Source organism: Malus domestica, chromosome 05 (genome assembly GCF_042453785.1).
Source record: "Malus domestica chromosome 05, GDT2T_hap1".
Classification (NCBI taxonomy): Eukaryota; Viridiplantae; Streptophyta; class Magnoliopsida; order Rosales; family Rosaceae; genus Malus; species Malus domestica.
This window is the reverse complement of record NC_091665.1, coordinates 8,569,105-8,594,162: the sequence shown is the minus strand read 5'-3', so window position 1 is coordinate 8,594,162 and position 25,058 is coordinate 8,569,105. Positions and strand designations below refer to the sequence as shown.

General features: G+C 37.7%; 1 protein-coding gene across 2 annotated transcripts; it reads right to left on the bottom strand.

The window, feature by feature from the left end:
* Positions 1-17,621: 17,621 nt before the first annotated feature.
* LOC103409371 (GATA transcription factor 24-like) lies at positions 17,622-22,903 on the bottom strand. 2 transcript variants are annotated; one of them, XM_008348178.4, is made up of 7 exons: positions 22,369-22,903; positions 21,623-21,706; positions 21,384-21,517; positions 20,093-20,203; positions 19,721-19,826; positions 18,195-18,266; positions 17,622-18,071 (listed from the first exon to the last, which is right to left on the bottom strand). In XM_008348178.4, the coding sequence occupies exons 1-7, from the start codon at positions 22,636-22,638 to the stop codon at positions 17,982-17,984; spliced, it is 867 nt and encodes a 288-aa protein (XP_008346400.1). In that variant the 5' UTR covers positions 22,639-22,903; the 3' UTR covers positions 17,622-17,981.
* Positions 22,904-25,058: the final 2,155 nt, after the last annotated feature.

Here is a 25,058-nt window from a genome sequence, read left to right as displayed (position 1 = left end):
ATAAACTGTAACTCTAGCAATTTGGAATAAGACTTCATAGTTTAACATGCAAGGGCATTTGTTCATATCCCTTACTGATCAAATAATCACTTAGACGGGTATCCACATACGTCGGATTGTAAGTGAACGCCTCGAACAAGTTGGGTGTTCTGTCGTTTTAGAACTATTTGAACCAGTCCATGTAATTCTTCAGGAACTTACATGTAAATCTCCATATCTATATCCCTACGAAGAAACACTAACCACATTTCATAATGCTGCTATCAATCACATGATGTTTTGAGAGAAACCTTGCGTCATAAGGCATGCATCATATTGCACAATTTCATTTATCTCATAATGCTTCATTTCCCACTTGTAACACAATAGGGTTACCTTGGACAGTGTAGGAACGACAGGTCCAAACACACTTTGGTAAGGAATTTATCCTGGATTGTAACTTTAGTTGTCCAAACAATTTTACGTTGTCACTTAATCAACAGAACATGGTTTGATATCGTCGTTTTTCATTTATGTCGGTAGCTACCATATAAGTGAAAACATCATCGATGGTAATCTCATTTCAATTCCATTTAGCTTATCCAGACTAGTATACTGGACTAAGAACTTCAAGTCTCGGGTGTAATCCAGATTAATCTCATGAGATGGAAATGATTTGAGACAGTGATCAAGTATGGATTCATTGTTGTGCTCTGTCTTCCTCTTCTAGGGAAGTGAATCCTATGAATCGAGTGATCTTTCGTGCTCCAGGCCAAGATAGATTGATTGGCTATCCGCTGATGTACCAGACCGTCCAACAGGGGCGGCATACTCTCCAGGGATATTGACTCGACGTCCGTTAAGTACGTGTATCCTTGCAGGCATGTTTGTAGCTGGTATATGATCTTGTCACTTTAGCTAGATCAAAGGAATGGGTCTAGAGCAACATTCTGAATTCTAGAATTCATCGCACTTGCTTATCACACTTGTGCGGTATGGGGATCGAGATGAGACATAGTGGGCAATGTCCACGCAAATTCGCGATGTTCTCTAGGAACATTGATGTTCTTATCTCCCCCTAATGGTTGAAAGATTGTCTCATTAAAGTGACAACCTGCAAACAAGAGGTAAAGAGATCGCGTCCAAGGGCTCGAAGAAAGCTAGTGTGAAGGAGAATCATAATCGACAAAGATTCACATAATTCTTTGAGAACCCATGTTGGTACGTTGCGGCGGCGCAACTTGGCACATGGAATGCTCACCCAAATGCGTAAATACGAAAATCGTCAGGTTCGTACCTAGTAATCAACTGTAACATCATATAGGTTAGGTGGCAATAAGCCTCAAGGTAGACTAACATAATTGCATAGCCCTAGGCAGAAACCGAAAACTTGGTACATTTACCAAAATCCGGGCAATCATTTAAATTGCACTTTATGATCACTAGGTGAGGCTATTTGGGGTGAACATGAGAATTCGATGTTCAATTATAAACCCAAAACACATGCAATACTTTATTGGAAACTGTCGATATAAACTTTCCGGCATTATCCAATCTCCAGGACCTTAAGGGATAAGTAGGGTGGTGAGCCCTTAATCGGCCTGGAGGTTTAGCAGCAATGTGAGTGGACAAACATGTGACTAGTTTGTCGATTCATCAACCAAAACCATAAGTATTTATATGGTCCAGATTTTGGTTGGATTAGTTCACATATATTCCCTTGAATCTACTGTGAAAATGGGTGATTTCGTATCGATGAATGATTTAGAAGATAAATTTCCCTAATGAGCAAGCTTGGAAAAGTGTGCTTGTAGGCACAAGATCCTTACTTCGGGTAAGAAGATGCGTCGTAGCATCATTGTTCGACCTAAGTGTCCCAAAAGGTCATGCCAAAGAAAGTAAAATGCTCAATCACTAGTCTCCAAGCCGACATATGGTGTGTTCCTAATTGGGAGACAACCCATTGACCCTAAATCAAAGCTTCAGGCTCATTCTTGGAGGTGGTGCAAAGATATTTCACTTTATTTTCTTCAGTGGTTTCATTTATGATCATTGTTCTCTCGAATATCCTTAAAAATTCAATCATAGGGAGAATTTAAGGTCCCTTAAATGGTGATGCAATACCATTCATACAATGAGGAGCGTGCCAATGCTTTTAATCAGGTTGGATAGACCTGAAGTCGTTGTTAGAGATGTGATTTAGGTGTAAAGTTAGTGTGCGTAGCATCACATTCATCCATACAACTAAATTTCCCACATTCCAACCTAATCAAGTGTTTAATTGAATTGGGCCACATGTATTAAGAAACATGATTCAATTAACTCATATTAGAGGACAATATCAATAAGTAAAACATATGCCAAACTTGAATATAAGAACATGGAAAAATGTTCACAAAGTAAATGGTTTACTAAGGGGATTCGGCCAACAAGGCCATCGATGTCAAAATTATGTTGTTTTGGTGGAGCAAAATTAATCTCACATATTGACTACGAGAATGTTACTCCTCAACAACATTGGTAGGGGCACGAATAGGTGCATAACTAATAATCTATTCCATAGAGACAGAAGTAGATTCTACAGGGTTGAGGTTTGAGAATATTATCCCTTATTCTTGAAGTTTTAGGTCTTAGATGCCAATGATCATGCTTAAGGCATGATGCCACACATTGGCAGGCCCTGATTCTACCATATGTTGTGGTAGTAATCAGATCCGAGAATTTGGTAAACTTCCGCTTTCTACACTACTGCTTCAAGGGCGAGTTAGAAACATGGAAGGACAAGAAAAGTATTCTCTAGTCAAAATTCGATCGGATTTATAAACTTTAGAATTGTACTCATTCATGGTGTGCTTCAGGTAATATTTTTCATGATTAGACGGTCTGTAGGAGCGAGCCAAAGAGCCATGAAATCCTTATTCGGGAGGTAATTCCGTTTGTAATGCTTCGAGCATAAGTCTTCGAATGAAGATCATGGCGGAGGCTTATTCAGCTCTTCCATGCCATTGTTGGCGTCAATGGTTTCTCAGCTTCTTGATAGACAAGTGAAGATTCATGTCTTGTACCCCACATAAAATGGTTTCTCTTAGAAACGTCCAAATCAGGAAAATCGAATTTGTGACGCTTCGACAATTCAATGAATTAGAGGGAACAAGATTATGATTAGTGCTATGGGAATAAAACATCCATATGCATCAAAGTTAGAACATTTGAGTTCTAAGACATGGTTTTCATGAAAAACGTCGAGCTTTCATGGGTGTATTGTTTTATGAAATCTTCGGGTTTCAAAGGCACTAAATTTGAAACAATAGGTTCAATTTTAGTTTATGAACGTTTAGTTCATAAAAGAGAGGTTCCTACAAGAACACAGAATGGAATATGCTGATTTAAGTGTAATGGATTTGGGTTGCTTCAGGAACTCAAGTGTGAGCGCTTCGGTACTACGAAAGTGAGTCAACGGTTCAAAGAAGAGAAATAAATTATTGAATCGTTAATGTCCAAAAGTGATCTTCAGGTTAATAATTTTGGATTCATTATCAGATTAATGGACTGCAGGTCACTTTTAATTAATTCAATAGATCAGGACCATTCATGGTAGATCGTATGAGCAAAATAATGACATTCGGGTCTTATTAGCTTCAATTGGCTTTGTGCCAAGTGATAACGAAATATAGCCTAATGTGGCTTTAACCAAAAATGTCCCAAAAATATTTGGGTATGGTTAAGAAGCGGGGAAACCAAAAAAATGGCATCGGGTAAAAAAAAAAAGGCCAAAATTGGCTTTGGGCTGTGTGAGGCTGCTGCAGGCAGCCCAATAACAAGTAAAGCAAGTATGCATGCTTGCTGTGATGTTACGAGCCAAAGAAAAATGGCGCATGGGTTAACAAGCCCAGCTTGTGCTGGCGCGGGCTGGTGATCTGGTGCTCAACGAAGCCCAGAATGAGCTGGCTTCAAGTTTTGGGTTGGAGTGAGGTGAGCCCAGCAGCTTAGGTTCTGCTGCAGGCGGGCCATGACATGTGGTAAGGCCTAGCAAGCATCAGGCTTGCGAGAGTGGGCCAGAGTGTAATGGGTAAAGTCCAAAAAGCAGCAGGCTTGCTTACTTGGGTCAGGGTGATAGGAGCATATTTATGCGACTTTGTTAGCTTGTTTCTTTGCATTTAGTGAGTTAGTTTCTGTTTATTATAGTGATTTAAGCTATTTTCGTGTTTGTTGGTCTAATTGGCGAAGGTGACAAGAAAGAGCAATTTAGAGCATTTTATAGCAGTTTTGGGCTTGGAATGGATAGCATATGAATGGAGCGAGGTGGATGGATGTTTTTGAAGATCAAAAGAGGCTGGGAATGTGCTAAAGAGTTGAAGGAATTAATTTAAGACATAGAAGATAAGGAATCAGCTAAAAAGAAGGAACATTATCTTAACCAACCTTATCTTATCCAACATTATCCAAACTAACCTTATCTTATCTTATCCTATCCTAATCCTATTCTACCTAAATTCCAGTTGCAAAGGGGAATTATTTTCAAATTAGGACACCTAAAAACCTGATTTCTAGAAGGCCTTACCTTCTCCTAAAAGGGTGCCGCATACCCTATCCCTTTCCCCCTATGAATCTGTCGTGCCTATCCTTCTCCAAAACAACTTTTGCGTCGTGCCCTAGCCCTATAAATACACCCATGCCGCACCATTCAGAACCACCACGCACAAGAGCCTAAAATCAGAAAAACACACTTGTGTTACAACTTTGCAATGAAGGAGAAGAAGAAGCTTGGAGTTGTGCCTGCCATTCAAGACCTTTGGATTGTTGGAGCATTTCTAGTTGTATTCTATCTTTTGTTTTCAATGTTTAATTTTAATTGTCTTTGTTTAATTACAAACATGTGGAACTAATTTTGTTTTCGCTAGAGGTGAATTCAAAGACACGAACATATGTGTGATATGAATTGATTACATCCAGTTATTGTTTCGTAAAACATGAATGCAATTTACTTAACTGTTTGATTGATAACTTATTCTTGTGTGTTGATTAAGGAGGCTTACTTAGTTTGCATGCAGGGATTTGATGCTAAATAATAAGGGAGTTTCACCTAATAGTTGTGAACTTATATTTCTAAGTAGTGGAGGTTACTAGTCACGATCGCATTAAGTAAATTCCTGGCAGGAGTATCATGCAGTTCATAGTTACGCATGCCTTGTCAATGCTTATGATTTTCATAGAACTTAATGATCTTTGATATGTATCTCTATTATGCAGTTCATGTAGGGAACTTGATAAGAATAATTTGGTTGTGTCGCTGAGTCCAATTCAATGAATTTAGGGAAATCTGATGGTTAATTTGTGCATTTCACGGTTAACTTAGGGCATTGTCGTTCATGGTTTATAGGAAGAATAACTGGAAATCGATTTGTATGCATATGTGTCATGTGTGGAGAATGACCCTCTAGCTAGCCTTTCACCCCCTTAATTCACCCAATTTCGTACCCTTTAGTTTGTTTCTGCAAGTTTGTTTGTTTAAGTCTTAAATTCGTCAAAACAACCCTCATTTAGTGTTCTGAGTCTTTTTAGTTTAATTTTCGTCCAAATCACCCTTTAGTTCCTGTTTTGAGTCAATTTAACTTAGTTTGTGTGTTTTGAGTCAGTTTAGCTTATTTTGAGTAGTTTAAGTTCAGTTTTCTGTTTTTGAGTCTAGTTTAGTGATTTAGAGTTTAATTTGTGTAGATTAGCAGCCCTCCTAATCCCCGACCTAGAACGATCCCTACTTACACATACTATAACTATAAAAAAGAGGGTTTAAGTTTGTGTGCTATTTTATATCACATCATAGGGACGCATGGACAAGATCCTACATGGCTGGAGGCCTGCTAGAGTTAGGCTAGGGGCTGTAGGCCCTTGTAGAACCCTTCTCAGGCCAAAGCTTGGTTGTCATGCGCACGCAGCAAGCCCAAAAAAAGGTTGCTGCCGTGGTGGTCCAGATGTCAAACGACATCATCCCAAGGTTACACAATGCGGCTTAATCCTTTTTTTTTTTACTTACAGTTTGAAAAAAAAAAAAAAAACCTAATTACTTCTAATTTCTTTAAATTCTTTGACTCACATATTCCACATAGCATAATTGCGTATTGTATGAACAAATATATATATTGATAAAATATATGAAACATACACAATATATATATATATATATCGGAAGGTAAATATAAATGTAGGGGGTTCATGTCACAGCCCGTCCCGAATATTTAATTTTTGACGATGTGAAATGACAGTTATACCCTTGGACGTGAGTATTGTGGTATGTGTTATACATGTTAAAGGGGTTCAAACTTGCATTATTCCTCTATTATTGGACCCAATTATAAAAAAATGTGTTTCTTTTGTTTTGGTTGGTTGGACAAGTTTGGGTCACACAAACACACCCCCACATCACCCGTGTACCCTCTTTCTCTCATCTTTCTCGAGTTTTCTGCCATTGTCCATACAACCATACAGACAACTCTCAAACACCATCTACCATTCACAAATCGAGGGATTTAAGGCCACCATCGTCTTCCTGGTGACTTAACGAGTCGAGTGGTACCTGTAGTTCGAGGAGAAGTTCACGAAAAATCGAGGAACCAGAAGCTCCGGTGTGAGGTACAGTACCTTGATTTTGATCATGGTTGTTTTAACGTGTTCTAATTCTTAAGAAAAGTTCTGAACAACTTTATTTAAGTTTTTGATAAGTTTTGAGGTGATTTGGACGTAGAGAACCCGAGAAACCATAACCCCGATCTTGAGTACTGTTCATGCACTAATTGATGCGTGGTTTTAGGAGTTTTTAAGCTCATAGAGAGCTTTAGGAAGTCCTAAGGAGGCTCAGAATGGTTCGTTGGATGAATTTGGACGTTGGAAAGCCGTAATTCGAAGAGTTGCAGAGGTGGTCAGAAATTCGAGCTTTCTCCGACGAGATCTCGTGGGTTTTAGGACTCAAATCAGGTATAACGTTGTTCCACTCATCGAGAGTTTTCATTTGGTTCAAGTTTCTTGCATTTTGGGTTAAAAATGGCCGAGATATCAAGGTTTCAAATTTTCCCAGTTTTTCGACATTGGCGACGGTCGCCGGAGTTTTGAGGTAGGAGACGACGAAATATTCCATCAAGTCTGACAAAATATTCCGACGCCGTCAGTTAGTTTGGATGGATTCCGTTAGGACTTAACGGAATATTCTTGGTATATACCTGACGGTGTTGACTGACGCTGTCAGTATGCATGTCACGAAGCCGTGCGTGAAGACGCGTAGGGCTGTGCCCTTGCTGGCGTGTGAAGGGTCCAAAAATTATTCTAAAAATTTGGGGATGATCCTGAGGTTGTGTAGGTCACTGTGGTATATTCATATACCCAATTTGAGTTATGTATGAGAAGTTATTAGCTAGTTTTGTCTATATGCTCTAAAATAACGTTTTTATAGTTAATTCGCATATAGGTGAGACTTATCCCGAGGACGAGCGTATCCAAGGGCGACTCAGGGGCTACGACCCTTCGACATACCAGTGAGTGGGCTTTTGGTTTTCAGTATATATTTATATACTTGATATTTTCCCAAAAATATGTGTTTAAATGATAGTATGCCATAAATGCCATGCATATAAGTTTATAATTCATATATGAATTGGTATGTGATGCTTTATATATAATTGTGGTGTTGTGGACGCTCAGGTAAGCTCAGGTAAGTTATGTTTGGTTATCGATGATGTGATATGTGATTGAATAATGTTGAGCTCATAAGACTGAACTTAGGGTGATTGTGATTTAGCCAGAGTTATGGCACATACCTGTTTATTATGTCACCTCCCGCACCATATGCTCATATTGGATCCAATTTAGATGCACAGTCCTGTCGTATAGACCATCTTAGGTGGTTCCGACTCGTAGGTGACTAGCGATTTATCGCCCAGCTATTATGTGAGAGTAGTATTGAGCATGATTATATTAGACCCATTATTGTCGTACAGACCTTTTCATTTGGTTCCGACTCTTGTGCAATATAGTGCCGTATAGGTCATTGTAGTGACTCCGGCTAGATTGACTTTTGAGCTATGAATTCAGCCGTACAGACTACCACAGGGGTTCCGGCTAACATGTTATATTTATATGAAATTATTCTTACCTGAATTGCTTACTCTGTTATATCTTGGCATGGCATACATATGAATATGATTATGTGAAGCATGATTTAAATTGATATATTTACATATATATTTATGTATATGCTTATATCTTGATTCTGGGAAAAATTATACATGTTTTACAGCGAGGGGTTATATATGTTGATAAATGAAATGGTTTTGTAAAACATTTGTTTTTGCCCACTCACGTTTTCTGTTTTGCGCCCCTCCAAGTTTTAGGTAAGTTTGTAGTTGCTGAGTGCAAGGACTTCAGCGGTTTTGACATATCTAAATAATTGTAGGACATCTTATGGTACTGTATAACTAGTCCTTGTCCTACTGGACTGCACCTAGACTTTCTATGCTCTGATTAGGAGTGTTTACTTCTGTATATTACTCCTAACACTTCCTGTTCAGTAGTGCACTCTAGTAGTTCGGTTTTTAATTATTCATATATTTCTTATCATTATTGCTTATGCACTGTGCATATGGCTACATCACTCTCATGTGATGGCCAGCATGCCTTGATCTCGGTCGGGGTGTGTCAGTTCATGCATCATGGGGAATGTTAGATGGCACGACATGACGATTAACCTCGAATAATGTGCGTGCCTCAAAGGGCATTTTTGTAAAATCCTTTATTAAAACTTTAAAAACTCTTAAAATTAGGGACGGGTTGTCACTAGGGCTGGGTTCGGTTCTTTTCGGTTCGGTTTTTTGCCAAAACCGAAACCAAACCGAAATTTCGGTTCGGTTCGGTTCGGCCCAAATTTTTTTCGGTTTTTTTCGGTTCGGTTTTTTTTTCGGTTCGGTTTTTTCGGTTCGGTTTCGGTTTTTTTTCGGGTTTTTTTTTTCCTCAAAAAAATGCAAAACAACCACAACATTAGAATACCTATAAATTATATACTGGTACAAATATGACAACAACAAGCCTACAGTCAAGTTGGCTTGAAGGAATTATCCCCCCTGGACGGAAGGGGTTCGATTCCTTATAGCAGCAGGTTTTAAGTATTTATATTTAATTTTAAGTTAAAAGGTTTGTTGATTGCTCAAAAAAACTAAAAATCTTTTCTAAAACCCTGGAGGCATGAGGATTCGAACCCATGCGCAGGGGCTTGAAAAGTTTCAAGCAAAACAACTTGGTAACAGGTAATGTCTTGTTATGATTGTATCACTAAATTATTTATAATATTGAAAAAAAATTAAATATATATATCTATTCGGTTCGGTTCGGTTTGGTTCGGTTTCCAAACCTTAAAAACCGAAACCGAACCAACCAGATTCGGTTCGGTTTTTTTTCGGTTCGGTTTTTTTCGGCTTCGGTTCGGTTTGGTTTTCGGTTTTTTTCGGTTTTCGGTTATTTGAACCCACCCCTAGTTGTCACAAACATGAATATAAGTGATTAATTCGATACATAATAATAAGGCAGCATCACTAGAAAAACACAACAAAAAAAAATTAAAAAGCTGAAAGACTGGCAAATTGGAAACGTTTACTATTACTTTAATCAGACGTTCCTAACTCAGCCTGATAAATAACATAATCAATTATCCTAACAGCCTCATAGGAGGAGAGTTACAGAATACTACTTTCTGTTTCCAACCAAATTGGTCAGGAAAATCCTACCACTAATTAATTTAGACATTTAAAAGCAACATTAAGTTTATACTAAAAGAATAAAAATTAGGGGATAGTTTAGTTGCGGTCCCTAGTTACTAATTGTTAATTGTTATAGACTCAAACCTTATGCATTTTTGGTTTTTGATCGAAATTCCTCTCTTGCCACATATATAACATAATAATAAAAGAGATGCAATAATACCAACGAAGGCTCAACCGTTTTTTTTTTGCTTTCATTTACACTACCAATTCAATTATTCAAAATTGGCATTCTAGATATATAAAAAATAAATAAATAAATAAATAAACTGGGATTTTATTTTATTTTTATAAAATATGAGTACGTTTATATAGTAAAATTTGGCTACATTTTACATATAAAAATTTGGTACATTTATATAAATTATGGGTACAAATAAAAAGTTAAAAAAAATTATGAGTACAAATAAAAGTTTAAAAAATAAGGGACAAAAAGAAATTAATATATGGGTACAAATTAAACTTTAAAAGAAAATTGGTACCATTTTTAAAAAGGTTGCAAATTAAAAATGGGTTCAAACCCCACCGGTGACTAATCTAACATTTAATCAAACAAAATCTATCATTTGACCAAAAAAAAACACTAAATGAATATATTTAGAAATAAAATTTAATTATCTTGACATGTAAGAAAAAATTATTTTTGAAATAATTAATGACATTTATTAAAACCCAATGACCTTGAGAACCTAATTTCTCCAAAAATTAGTGTAGAATATGACTTATGTTATAAACTTTCCTAGTTTAAGTGTGATTGTGTAAATCCTAGATAAGATTTGATTCTAGTTATTCTTTCCTATATGGACTTGTATTCCTTGGGGATGAAGGATTTCTTCTCCGTCTTATTACTATAAATAAAGACACTACGTAGGAGGGAATAACACACACATTCCTCTACACAATTCTACAAACACATCTCTCTCTCTTCTCTCTATGCCGCCGGCCCCCTTCCCTTTGTCAAATAAAATAGGCCACAACACGTTATCAGCACGCTATTACCGCTACATTTAGGAATCTAACGTGGAAGTTTTCTGCATCAAACCAGTTCATCCATATCATCACACATTCAGGTTCTTCCAAAACAATAGTTTTTATCTCGATATTTTTACAACCTTGATAGCATGAACACTCACCATAATGCATGATCCAACTTTACATTTTTCGAATTTTAGATTCTACATAAATTGTGTTTGCATTATATTCATAACTGTTGAATTATGTGAATTTGATATTGTCATGAATTGCATCAAATATATATCCATGCATTAAAATATTTGAATTGAATATGCATGCAAATTGAATAATTGAATTAAATTCCATAATCTGGAATTAAGAAAAAAAAACTTAAAATTAGGCTTTTGTTAGAAAACCCTTCCCGTCACATCAAGAGTCGTTGGCTTCCACAAGCTGCGCCGCTGCCAACAGCCTGCGTCGGCTTGGCAAGCCCAGCCCAACCATGAAACTTAAGGCTGTAAGCCTAGAATCGAAACAGTGCGTTTGAGGCACCATCGTCCTCACCCCGACCCTCGCCTTGAAGCCCAGCTCCTCCTCGTCAATTTTTTCGATGAAACACGACTAGCAGTCGTGTGATTTGGACAAAACTCATCGTTTTCATCAATGATCTTTGAAATTCCAAAAGAATTTCGTGAGTTTTTAATCAGATTCAATCGAATCCCTTCAGTTCTCACCCCCCCCCCCGACATCAAATTTTCACCTCTGTCGTCCAATTTTGGTTTTTCGATGAACAAACACCGCTTGAAGAACTCCGGCGAATCCCCACATCCAGCACCGCTAGGGTGGCTTGAAGATCTAACCCGAGCCCTAATGGGCCTCAGATTCCCTTTGGTCCATTTGCACAACACCCTTGTTTTTGGGCCTGCTTGTGCCAAGAGCCTTGACTCATATCACCAACCTCTTGGGCTTTAGTGATGACACAGCCCAAGAACCAGTTGAGCCATTTTGGGCTTATGCCGTTTCTCCCAAGCTCTCGTGTTTGCATCACAGTTGATCTATGCCCTTCATGGGCCCCTAATGTCTGCATCACAGTTGATATGTGCCCTTCATGGGCCCCTAATTTGGGCTTGCGCATGCAACCCACTTATTTTGTGATGTTGAGCTAACCTGCATGCTCGGCTCGAGAACAAACTTACGCAATATTTGTGCTTGAGACGCATGTCACCTATTTAATTAGCCCACCCGTAGACTTTGGCCTACTATTTTGGGCCCTGAGTGTAATTGCCTAATTATTTTTAGGCTCAATGGGTTTTATATATTTTCACCCACCCTTTAAATTTGGCCCGAAGTCCAAATAATTAATTCAATTATAATTCTAGACTTGAAGTTCTATTTGCATATTTTCTTGTTGCATATTTATGTGTGTATATTTACGTTTGTCTGCAGGAACTTGTGAACCTAAAGTTTATAATTATTTTGAAATTTGAAGTTTCTATAAACATGCCTTGTTTGAAAACCTAAAATTTTCGTTAAAAACATCACCCATGAAAGCTTTTTCATTTGAATTTTAACCAATACATGTCTATTAAAACTTGAATGTTCTACTCCTATGTGAATGGATTGATTTTCTTTCTCCATTACACTAATCACATCTTGTCCTTTATTTTGTGATAGGAACATGTCAAATTTGAACAAACTCGACTTCACCACTTTAGAGGTCTCTGGAAGTAACTACCTCAAGTGGGTCCAAAATGTGAAGCTCCACCTCATTGCAAAGAATTTGCATCCCTCCATTGAAGATGAGATGGACAACCCGGTTGGCGAAGCTAAGAAAGCCATTGCCATGATCTTCGTCTGAAGATATATTCATGATGCACTGCAAATCGAGTACCTTGTTGAGGAGGATCCACGAGCACTATGGATCGCTTTGGCTAATCGCTTTGATCACCAAAAAGATATCTTCTTGCTTGAAGCAAGACATGACTGGCAGCATTTGTGCTTCCAAGACTTTAAGTCTGTGAATGAATATAATTCTGAAGTTTGTCGAATCCGATCACTTCTCAAGTTTTGTAACGAGACTTTGACCAAAGAGGATCTCCTATAGAAGACCTATTCGACCTTTTCTGCTACTAATATTGTCCTACAGCAACAATATAGAGCTCAGAAGTTCACCAAGTTTTCAGATTTGATCTCTGTTTTATTTCTCTCTAAAAAGCAGAATCAGCTGTTGATGAAAAATCATCAAGCTCAACCTACTGGGGTAACTGTTGTGCCTGAAGCACACTATAGCATGAACCAATGCCCAAAATGCCAAAAGAGTCGTGGTAGGTGTGGCCAGAATCAACCCCGTAAAGGTCAACAGAGTTAAGGCCCATCTAAAGGAGGAAACAAAGCCTAGAAGTGCCTTAACCTCGCTCCCAAGGCCCCAAACTTCAAGAATAAGGGCAAAGCACCCGAAACCATGGATGCAAACATGTGATATCGCTATGGTTTAAAGGCCATTGCTCCCATGTTTACCATGCTCCTTAAAAGGTTGTAGCTGAATATTATTCTCGTCTTAAGAAGTTTGAATCAAACTTTGTGCAAGTGGATGAACCAGAGATTACCAAGATGGAGGTTTCTGACTTTCAAGAGTGTACCACCCCTATGGAAGATTAGAATCTTAGATATAAAATATTTTTTAGTTGAAATAAGACATAGGGGCCAAATTCCACAGTAGTGGCCGAACCCCCTCTTATTTTTTGGTTAATTTTGAACAATTTTCCTTTATGTTTGGATTATTTGTTGGTGATTTGTTTTTTGGAGATTAAGTTTTTAATTAATTTATGTCCTTGACTACTTAAAATTATGTTGAATGGATATTTGTTTTTTAGAACTTTTATGCAGGTGACCAATTCAAATTAATTTTTCATTCTAGGTATGACTAGTGGGGAAGTTAGTTGTCAGGCAGATAGTGCAACCATACACACCGTTTTGCGTGAATGCATCTATTTCACTAACTTCATACCTTGAATGCATCTCTGACAACCCTCTCAGGCCCATCTAACTTGATCGAAGGTTACGGTAAGGCACGTATAATGTTGTCCAATGGCACAATTTTGACCATTGATGAGGCACTTTATTCTCCGTGTTCCGGAAGAACGTTATTGATTTTTAAGGACATTAGAGATAAAATTACCACGCTGGAACCCATGTAGAAAACGGAGTTGAATTTATGTGCATAACTTCCTATGAATATGGCCAGAAGCGTATTCTATAGAAGATGAAGCGTATCCCGAATGGTCTGTATACTATGACCATACGTCCCATAGAGAGCCATTATGTGGTCTGCCTTACCTCTAGGATCGCACACGAGATTACACTTTGGAATGATCGTTTGGGACATCTTAAACGAATAGCGATGCGCCGTATCCTCAAATCATCACACATGCATCCACTAACCCGAAGTTTAGTTTCGATTCAAGGAATCGCATGTCAAACATGTTCAATGGGAAAACTTATTACTAAGCCTTCTTATAAAAAGATTCGTTTGAATCCTCCCATTTTTTCTACAAAGGATTCAGGGGGACATTTGTGGATCAATTCACCCTCCCTGCAGACCATTTAGATATTTTATGGTTTTGGTTGACACCTCCACACATTGTCCACAAGGAACACTGCATTCTTCAAACTGTTGGCTTAGGTTATTAAGTCCTTGAGTGTTTGGTTGTATTGCTTACGTTCATATCCATAAGATTCATCGTAGTAAATTGGATCCTTGTGCTTTTCGGTGTGTTTTTCTTGGCTTTGCATCCCAACAGAAAGGTTATAAATGCTATCACCCTGAAACCCGCCACATGCATGTCACCATGGATGTGACTTTCTCTGAATCCGAGTATTTTTATACTCTCGTATTCTCACCTTCCAATCCCAAGGGGGAGAGTATTGTTTGTGATCTTGATGGTGTGTTTGGGTGGTTGGATGTCCAAGATGTGCATCCTTCAGGGGAAGATGACAATATTGAACTAAGAAAGGAAGCAGGGTCTCGGTTACTTCATGCCAAAGATGATATAGATGGGCAGCCACTGATTGCCGCCAAGGAAATTTGTACCGAGAGTCCTTGTGTTGCAAGTGGTGTTGAGCCAGCTGCTACCAATGCCGAGCTAGCCTCACCGTAAGCATCTGCCGAAGCTAACAGCCTGAGATTTGTGCCAAAGTTTCCCCCCTCTCTCTAGCTCGATCGTGCCATCGTCCAATAAGTCTTCTCTAAATATCCCTGAGGTAAGTAGTAGTGATGCTCATGTAACTAATGATGTTATAAGTACATATAAACTGCCACCAAGGCAAAATCGTGGTGTACCTCTTGACAAGTTCTCTCCAGAAAGAAAAGTATCCCATAGCAAATTATGTGTCGTGTGAAAACCTTTCACCTGGACATCAAGCTTGGGTGAACAATATGGAGTCAATTCAAGTGCCAACTCGAGTAGAGGAAGCTTTGAAGAGTCAAGAATGGGTGCAAGCAATGGATGAAGAAATGAAGGCACTACAGAAAAATAATACATGGGAAGTAGTGGAGTTACCGAAAGGGAAGAAGTCAGTTGGGTGCCAATGGGTTTTTACAGTTAAATAAAAAGCTGGCGGTTCACTCGACAGGTATAAGGCGCGGTTGGTAGCAAAAGGATATACTCAAACATATGGTGTTGATTACCAGGAAACTTTTTCTCCAGTAGCTAAGATGAATATGGTACGAGTTCTTATCTCATTAGCTGCAAATTTGAATTGGTCATTGAAACAATTTGATGTAAAAAAATGTGTTTCTTCATGGACATTTGGATGAGGAAGTGTATATGGATTTTCCTCAAGGATATGATAATGGAGGAAAAACGGGAGTGTGCCGATGCGGAAGTCTCTTTATGGGCTAAAGCAGTCACCTCGTGCATGATTTGGAAGATTCACTCAGACCATGAGAAAGAATGGGTATTAACATAGTCATTTTGATCATACTCTATTTGCGGCGAGTTCAAGATGAAGAGTTTGGGTGACTTAAAGTATTGTTGGGAGTTGAGGTTGCTCGTTCGTCCAAAGGTATTTTCTTGTCTCAGAGGAAGTATGTTCTTGATTTGTTAAAGGAAATAGGTATGCTGGTGTAAACCTGTGAATACGCCTATTGTGGAGAAACATCACTTGGGGATTTATTCGGATCAAGAACTAGTGGATAAAGGCAGATATCAGAGGTTGGTAGGAAAACTAATTTATTTAGCTCATATACGTCCAGATATAGCCTATGCAATGAGTGTGGTGAATCAATTTATGCACTCACCAAGTGTGGATCATATGGCTATTGTTATGAGTATCTTGGCGTATTTAAAGTCGGCCCTAGGAAATGAATCTTGTATAGAAATTCTGGTCATCTAAAAATTGAGGGGTTCACTGATGATGATTGGGCAGGTGATGTGACTGATAGGCGTTCTACTTCTGGATATTTTACATTCGTTGATGGAAATTTGGTTACTTGGAGAAGCAAGAAACAGAATGTGGTGTTTAGGTCTTCTGCGGAGGCCGAATTCAAAGGTATGGCGCATGGAGTGTGTGAAGTTCTTTGGTTACGTAGGTTGCTTTGGGGTCTTGGTTTCAAACCAAATGAGGCTATAAAGTTGTATTGTGACAATAAGTCGGCACGAGAAATTGCAGAGAATCCAGTTCAACATGACAGAACGAAGCATGTGGAGGTTGATCGACATTTCATTAAGGAGAAGCTCGAGAAGAAGATTGTGTCAGTACCATTTGTGAACTCAGAAAAGCAGCTTGCCGATATCCTCACTCATGCCGTGTGTAGTAGAGTTTTTGTTGACTTACTTGTCAAGTTGGGCAAGTGTGCCATCTATGCTCCAACTTGAGGGGGAGTGTTGCGTGAGTTAGTATAGAATAGGAATGTAAATATTATAGTCCTTTATTAGGAAGATATTTCTTATGTCCTTTTTTAGTTTACCTTGGAGAACAAGGATTGTATGTATTATATTCCCAATTATGCAATACATGAAAATTAAGCCGTAAAATTCAATTAACAAACAAACGATCGCTACGAAACTACGAGTATTATTTATAACAAAGAATGTCAAGACGGCTATATGACTACATCTTCTTTGACTTGTCCACAAGTGAATAACAAGTATCATATTTATAATAAACTAATCTTTAATCTCTAAACGAAAACCTAATCCTAACCGGCTGGACCCAAATCCTAAATTAAACTTATTATTTTCCAACAATAAATACCAAACAAATCTAAAAGAGTATAGGGTAATTACGAGATGATTTGAGATTGAGGTACTTTTAAAAAATCAGCTTATTAAAAAATCTGGAACAACAGATGTGTTTAGTAAAACAAAAAAAAAAGTGCTTTTTTTTTTTTAAGAATTGTTGTCAGTGATGGGAAAAACATAAAAAAGTAGAAGCACAGTCTACCATGCTTCTAAAAAAATATTTTTTTTTTCAAAGCATAGTGATCAGTGTCTGTTTAATGATATTTTCAAATAGCAAGTATACTCCCATATATTTTATAAAATTACAAACTTAACCCCAACATTATTTTCTTTGGCAATTATTATATCACGTTAAATACCACATATTTTTTAGTTATTTAACATATTTACAACAATTTTATATAAAAGTTTACAAAAGCCTAGGCGTAATTTTTATTTTAATTTTTTGTTAAAAGCACGTTTACAAAAAAAAAAATGTTTACCAAACACTCAGTAACTTTATTTTTTTAGCTGTTTATTCTTACAGTACAGCAGAAAAAGTTCTTTTTTAAAAGACACAGCAATAGCAAACTAGCCGAGGATATAAATTGGCAAAGTAACTGAAATACGTAGAGTGTTAGAACTGAATTCGAATTCCAAACTCAAAGAATTTAGTAAAAGCTACCGCATGCTATTTCTTACTCCATGCAACAAAACCACAAATGATTACATCGATTACAATGATCATTTGACGAACCAAATAGAAAAGATTGCATTGATCACTATAAATCAACGTTCTCGATTATATGCTCTAGACAAGGAAGAACTGCTGCTACTGCAAATGCTACAATGCCATGAGCTTCTAAATTTGGTTCCAATACTTTACACAAAATAAAAGAGTTTTCAAACCAATTTATTTATAGCTCCAAGTCCCTAAACCGTATGTACTTTCGATAACATACTTCTTCAATCTATTTGACATCCTCTGTAATAATACAGCAAACGGAAAACCACCAGGCCACAGGGGACTTCACAATTTCCTGTCTACGGTCATGGCTGAATTATCGCCATTAGCTGAGGAAGGGGCAATGTTGGCACCAATGGCTACAACATCGGAATCCTGAACTCCACCAACAATCTGATTTAAAACAAAAACAAAATGAACCCATGAAGGAATTCCAGGTATTAAAAAAATAACAAGAACTTTCTTTATCTTCTTTCGGGGGTGCTTGGGGTGGTGTACCTGTTCAATTCCCTTTAAAGAAGGATCCTGGATACCGACATTTAGAACCTTAGGAACACCTGTTAGAGATCCCTGCAAAATGTTGAGCATACAGTGTAAGATGAGCAAATAATTACCAGCAATTACTTCCCATAAAGTTTTAGTATCCACCACCACAGAGGTGTCAAACACCATCATAAATATATACTACACAAATGAGATGCAAAGTGGCTGAAATGGTCTTAGCCTAAGGATTAGTAAACATATAACTTTTCAAGAACATTTAAATGGATTCAAAAACATTGTTTGACAATGCATTTTTTGTAGAGGATAATTCATCTGCATGTCACGTTCAGTTTCGCTGTACACTAGATCTAATTAATTCACGTGCTTATCTCTATCTATCCATACATTAGGGATGGAGTGAAAACATGAAGTCCCACATTTTTTTTTTTTTTTGAGAAGAAACAATTCATGAAGTCACACGTTGGGACATTCTAAACCCCTTCATTTCAGTATGTAACATTGAAAGTCTCTCCACTTATTGGTAATTGCTTTTGGGTCGGATGCTCTAACTTTAACTGGTTAAGTATTTTATTAAGGTATCTACTAGGCCCTAAACCATGGAATAACAACAGAGTAGCAAGTTCATCCTATGTTTCCTACTAACCGTTTGGATTTTCATCCAACAAATTCAACTATGAATGTTGTATTTATGTGTCTTAAGTGTTTTATTAAGGTATCTACTAGGCTCTAAACCATGGAATGATGTGTCTAAGATTTGAAAAACTCCTATGTACATATATGCATACACCCACAAACAGGTCTTGCAAGTAACGAAATTAGTAGCCAATCAAAACTGATATATCCATGATTACAATATACCCATCAGAAATTGCCAGCCAGCTCTTTCCTTTCCAGACTGAGACTTTGTAAGCTGACAAGATTTTTTGTTCTGACCTTGGACAACTTGTCTACTATTTAAAGAAAAACATTCCCACTGCAAGGCGTTTTTACAACAGTGGAATAAAATCTAAAGGAGGAAAAATGGTTACTTATTTCAACCAAGAACTTGTAGACCAAATAGTTGCTCCCTGCTAAGGTCCCCAACAGGAAGTTCTTGGATTTGATATAAATGACTGAAATGCATTAAGATGCAATAACCAATTGTGTATTTAAGCCATCCATAAAAGAATCCAACACTTCTACCGAGGAAAAGTGACATAAGCAGTGAAGAAGAAAATTGAATTTAACCTCAACCTCTCAAAACACTTGTAAGTGAAACAAAAGAATGCAGAAGTGGAGATCATGGAGAGAGTCAATTTCTTATTGTGCTTTCATTACTGAATGTTTCATGTGTGGCTATAGGTATATTCTCTCACAATTAGATGGATCTGTTTTCTCTCATTTATGTGATTGAATATTCCAAAAGACAGTTATGACATCGCAAACAATATAATGTCTCATTGGCACAACTTTTTAATTATGCATACATCGTAAAGAGGATTAAAAGACAAAATAACTAAGGATTTATAAATCCCACAAACCTTGTTGGCCCACTTCAGCCCACATGCATTACATAGTGTCCTTGGGCCTGCTGGCCCACGACGCATCATTGGAGTTGACTTTGAGCTTATCCCACAATGTGTACACCTGAAAAGGCATTAAGCATTATGTTTCAGAACACAGAGAATGTTAGTATTTATCTTGAAATAACAAATACACAATTTAGAGTACAAAACCTGCATCTCAATGTCAAAACAGCATCTCTTTGACTCTTTCAAGGAGAACGAAGAATAGACCGGAAATTCAAAAAAATTATATAACGGCCCTGAACCTTATGACCTATCCTAATAAAATAAAAATCTAATTGTACTCAAAGCATAGTCAACAATATATGAAGATGGATTGACACTTACGAAGTTTCCTGCATGCTCTCATCTTGTCCAGAGCCCTGTGTTGATGAAGCAGGGCCTCCATCATCAGAACTAGCCTTGGACGATGTAAATTGACCCTTCTTACGCTGCATTCTGAAATATGTACACATCGTATATTATAAGATGGCCAGGACAAAAAGGATTCGGGAATAACACAAATGTCAATTCATTAAAAAAAAGCATAGGACTGAGTGACAAGTCCTATTCCATTAATGTTTTCCTTAAAAAGAGCTGTCCTTCAGGTCTATGATAACTACAGAAATCCTGACCTTCAATTTCGTTTCATATCCATGCCATTTGCACTGTGGTATAGAAACGCTTTATGAATGAGATAACCTTTACATTTCACTTTAAAAGTACTCGACTGAAGAAAGAAAAAACTTGTAAAAAAAGTTTCATATACAAAAGATCCACTAGAATTTCCAAATAGAAGACCAGTCTTTTGCAAACACATTCATATGTGCTACGAGCTTATGGTAATGTCCTGACACAATGTTATCTATTTATTTCCTCAATGTCCTATTGCTTTAGATTTGTGTATGAAGTTGTGTTTAGGAAAGGACTGAGGTGGTAATTCCAGCTGATCGTGTATCTATTTTCTGGGAGAAAATTAACTCTTTGGGGAAGGAAAAAAGGTAAAGGTTACATGGATCCATGCACTGTTGGCAGTGATCTAGTTTGGGTTGGAGAGAAGAAACATAAGAAATTTTTAAAATTATAGAGAAGCGGTGGAGGTTTTCTGGGATGAAGTAGGTTTTGATCCTTTGAGCTTCAGTTTCTACTGAGTTCTGGGAACTATTGTCTTTCATTTTATTTTTCAGACTCGAGGGCCGTTTTTAATTAATTTTAGGAATGCTTATTTTTTTTGTCCTCTCTTACTTAATTTAAGCAAACTGAAAATAATATGTATAGTTGAATATAAAAAGATATATATGTACATCAATCTGTACAACAAATGCCTCTAAGAAAGAAATCTTACTCTTGTTTATAATAATACAGATCGCTTGATGATGAGCATACCAACATCAAGACCATACAAACACTAATGACCGCACTTACATATTATACCAATTCTCATTCTTCAGTATATTTTGTCTCAAAATATAAAAATAAAAACAACCACATAATCAGAAATGGTTGTGGTAGACAACGTTAAAAATCATGATATACATTTCCAAAGGAGACAGTGTCTTTGTAAGAGGAAGGAAAAAGAATTTTCAATTCAGAAAAGATAAGAAAAATAAAATAATGAAAGTAAAGGATCACACCATACCTGAGTGCAACTTCTTTCCGCACGGTGTAACGGATTTTCTTATCAAAACAACGTTCTTTTCTCTTCTCGCGAAACCGACTTAAAGAAGCAGCTCTCTGCGGTTGAGTTGGCTTTGCAGGTAAGTCATTCATACCCTGGAAGAAATGCCATTATAGCAGCAAGCAAAGTGAAGAAAGTTAACACAAAGACTACAATTTCTAGGAACTTGGCATGATTTATACGTATCTAAAAATACATACTTGCTGGTTTAGAGGAACCGGCCCCATGGAAGGAATGCCAGAAGGGATTTCATATCCACCCAAAAGTAGCAGTACTGCCTGCACCTGTGAAAAAGAACCACAAAAGCTCAAGCTTCTTATGTAACCCTCTCTCATTAACACCTGAAGCACCTATTTTGATTCGTATGACAGGTTTCCCGTACATATAAAACGTAAATAAATAAGTTGCCCAAACAATGCTCAGCAAACACTGAACCACTGAAAAAATATATATATATTTGCTTGCTACATAACAGAATGAAACAAAGAACCGCTCCATTGTTGAAAATTTCATTGAAAGACTAAAAACTTTTAATTTACAAGCCATTGTCCAAAATAACATGTTTTCTTCCACAGGACAAGTTTACAAAAACCTCTCACACCATCCGTGATAATCAAACCAATAGGCCACATAACTCTTATGAAATTCAACTGCTAATAAATCACGTAAATGAACTACCTTTTCGCGCATGACAAAGTAAACACCAAAACTGTACGCATTACGGAAGTGCAATGAAACACACATCCTTCATAAATGCAGCTACTTAAACAATAAAGCATGACTCACAAGTTCCCCTAATAAAAATCAAACTTTCAGAGAAGAACAAGACATATCAGGTATAGCATAGAACAAAACAACAAAAGAAAAACATATAAAGGAATGCGAAACTGCTGCAAGTGAATCACTACCGCTGCACAACTCACACAAGTTGAGCACTAAACCTTACCTTGTCGGGCGAAACAGCGTCGAAGACATAAACCTCGCCCTGAAACGAGAGAGTTAGCTGATCAGAGGCACCGTTTGCGGCGGCCGGCGGAGGGTATTCGGAGCTGGGAAGGTAGAGTTGATTTGGAGGAATGGCGGTACTATCTTCGAAGCGGATGTTAGGGTTGTCAATGGGCTCTTCAACGTCGTCGTCTTGGTCGTCAACTTGGTTACTCTGCGTCACTCCTCCTGTGCTGCTGTAAATTGAATTCTGGTGCTCGGATTCTGCCATCTCAGATACGAAAAAGATAACCCAGAACCCCAACCTCCAATTCACACCCAAATAGTAAGTTGATTGAAAGCAATCCAAACCCTAATTTTGATTTCCTTAATTTTTTTAATTGAAAAAAAAAACAAGAGAAATTTTTGTCTGAGAGCAAAAGAGTGAGGACCGTGAATTTGGGAATTCAATCTGCAACGGGAGATGGAGCTAGAGGGTGAGGATGACGGGTGAGGGAACGAACCTGCAAGTTTTTCACATTTACAGATATGCCACTGACTTAGACAATTATTATTATTATTATTATATTTTTTTTTATTTTTCACGAGAACAATGTAAATTACTTTTACATTGAACTTAATTTTTTTTAATACAGATTTGTTATTTTTTAAACTTTTACTCACTCATAGGATAAATTTTGACTTATTTAAAGGGTAATATTAGAGAAATTAAATTTTTATTAATGCGCGTAAGTCATAACCCAATAATCACATTCCATGTCATTTAGTTTATAAAATTTTGTTTACAAATTTAATCTCTCTAACATCACTCTTATTAAAATTTCAGGTTTATTTCCCTTATTCAAACATAGTGTTAAGTTAATTAAAAAACATGAGGATTTGAATTTGCTCATACTGCTTGGCTAGCGGCTCCAACTGCTGCGGCTTGGGCCTCCTACCCTTGGCTTGTAGAAAAAGATGTATAGGGTAAAAGTATATGTTATTGATACGTGAATAAGAAATATATACAAGTACATTCCTTGCTCTACAAGGCTTAATCCCTACAAACTAGGAATACAATCTCAATTAGGATTACAATCATATCTATTACTTTGACTAGGATTCTATTGTCTAACACTCCCCCTCAAGTTGGAGAGTGAATGTCAAGAACACCCAACTTGCACATCAAAGTTGTAAACTTGTCTTTCCCAAGAGGCTTAGTGAACAAATCTGCTAACTGGTGTGCCGTACCCACATATTTGGTTGCTATAGTGCCATCTGCAATCTTATCCCGTATGAAGTGACAATCCATCTCTATGTGACGAGTCCGCTCATGAAAGACGGGATTAGCGGCTATGTGCAATGCTGCTTGATTATCACAAAATAACTCGGAAGGACCTTCAAAAGAAACGTTCAAATCCTTCAATAAATGCCGAAGCCAAACTAACTCACAACAAGCACCTGCCATAGCCCTATATTCTGCCTCAGCTGATGAAAGCGACACGGTTTTCTGTCGCTTTGTTCGCCACGAAATTAAAGAGCTTCCCAAGAAAACACAATACCCAGTAGTCGAACGGCGAGTGATAGGACAACCCGCCCAGTCAGAGTCACAAAATGCAGCTAGCTTGGTCTGGTTGTCAGAACGAAATAATAAGCCTTGACCTGGAGTAGTTTTCAAATAACGGACAACACGAAGCGCAGCATCCATATGAGAGATACGAGGCTCATGCATAAACCGACTCAAAACATGCACGGAATAAGTGATATCTGGCCGAGTTATGGTAAGATAAATCAACCTTCCTACTAAGCGCCGATATTTTTCAGGATCCTTGAGAAGTTCTCCTTGATCAGATAATTTTGTATCATCCATAGGGAAAGCAATGGGACGTGCCCCCAGAAAACCATAATCCTTAAGAATCTCCAATGCATACTTCCGTTGTGAAATATAAATGCCACGTTGAGATCGAGAGACCTCAATACCCAAGAAATATTTTAATTCACCAAGGTCTTTTAATCGAAAACGATCACGGAGAAAAGTCTTGAGAGAATCTATAGCTCTGACATCGTTGCCTGTAATCACAATATCATCCACATAAATAAGTAATGCTGTAAAAGAAGTACCGGACTTTCTGGTGAACAATGAATAGTCAGCCTTTGATTGTTGAAAACCAGCGGAAAGAATGGCAGTAGTGAATTTTGCAAACCATTGGCGAGAAGCCTGTTTAAGACCATATAGAGATTTATGGAGGCGACACACAAGATTCTCCCCCTGTCGCCGAAGACCAGGAGGAGGAGACATATAAATTTCCTCATGTAAGTCACCGTGCAAAAAAGCATTATTAACATCAAGCTGATGAAGAGACCAAGACTGGTTAGCAGCGAGTGCGAGAAGACAACGCACTGTAATCATCTTAGCAGTAGGAGAGAAAGTGTCATGATAATCAATACCTTCAGTCTGAGTGTAACCTTTGGCAACTAAGCGAGCTTTGTAGCGGTCGATAGAACCATCAGAATTATACTTCAACTTGTAAACCCAACGACAACCAATAGGAACTTTGCCAGGTGGCAAAGGAGTCATGGTCCAAGTACCATTAGCATGTAAGGCTTTAAGCTCCTCAGTCATGGCACGACGCCAATGAGGATCACTTGCAGCCTCGGCAAATGAGGAGGGCTCCACATTCCGACTGACAGAATATATATAGGAAAGATGCT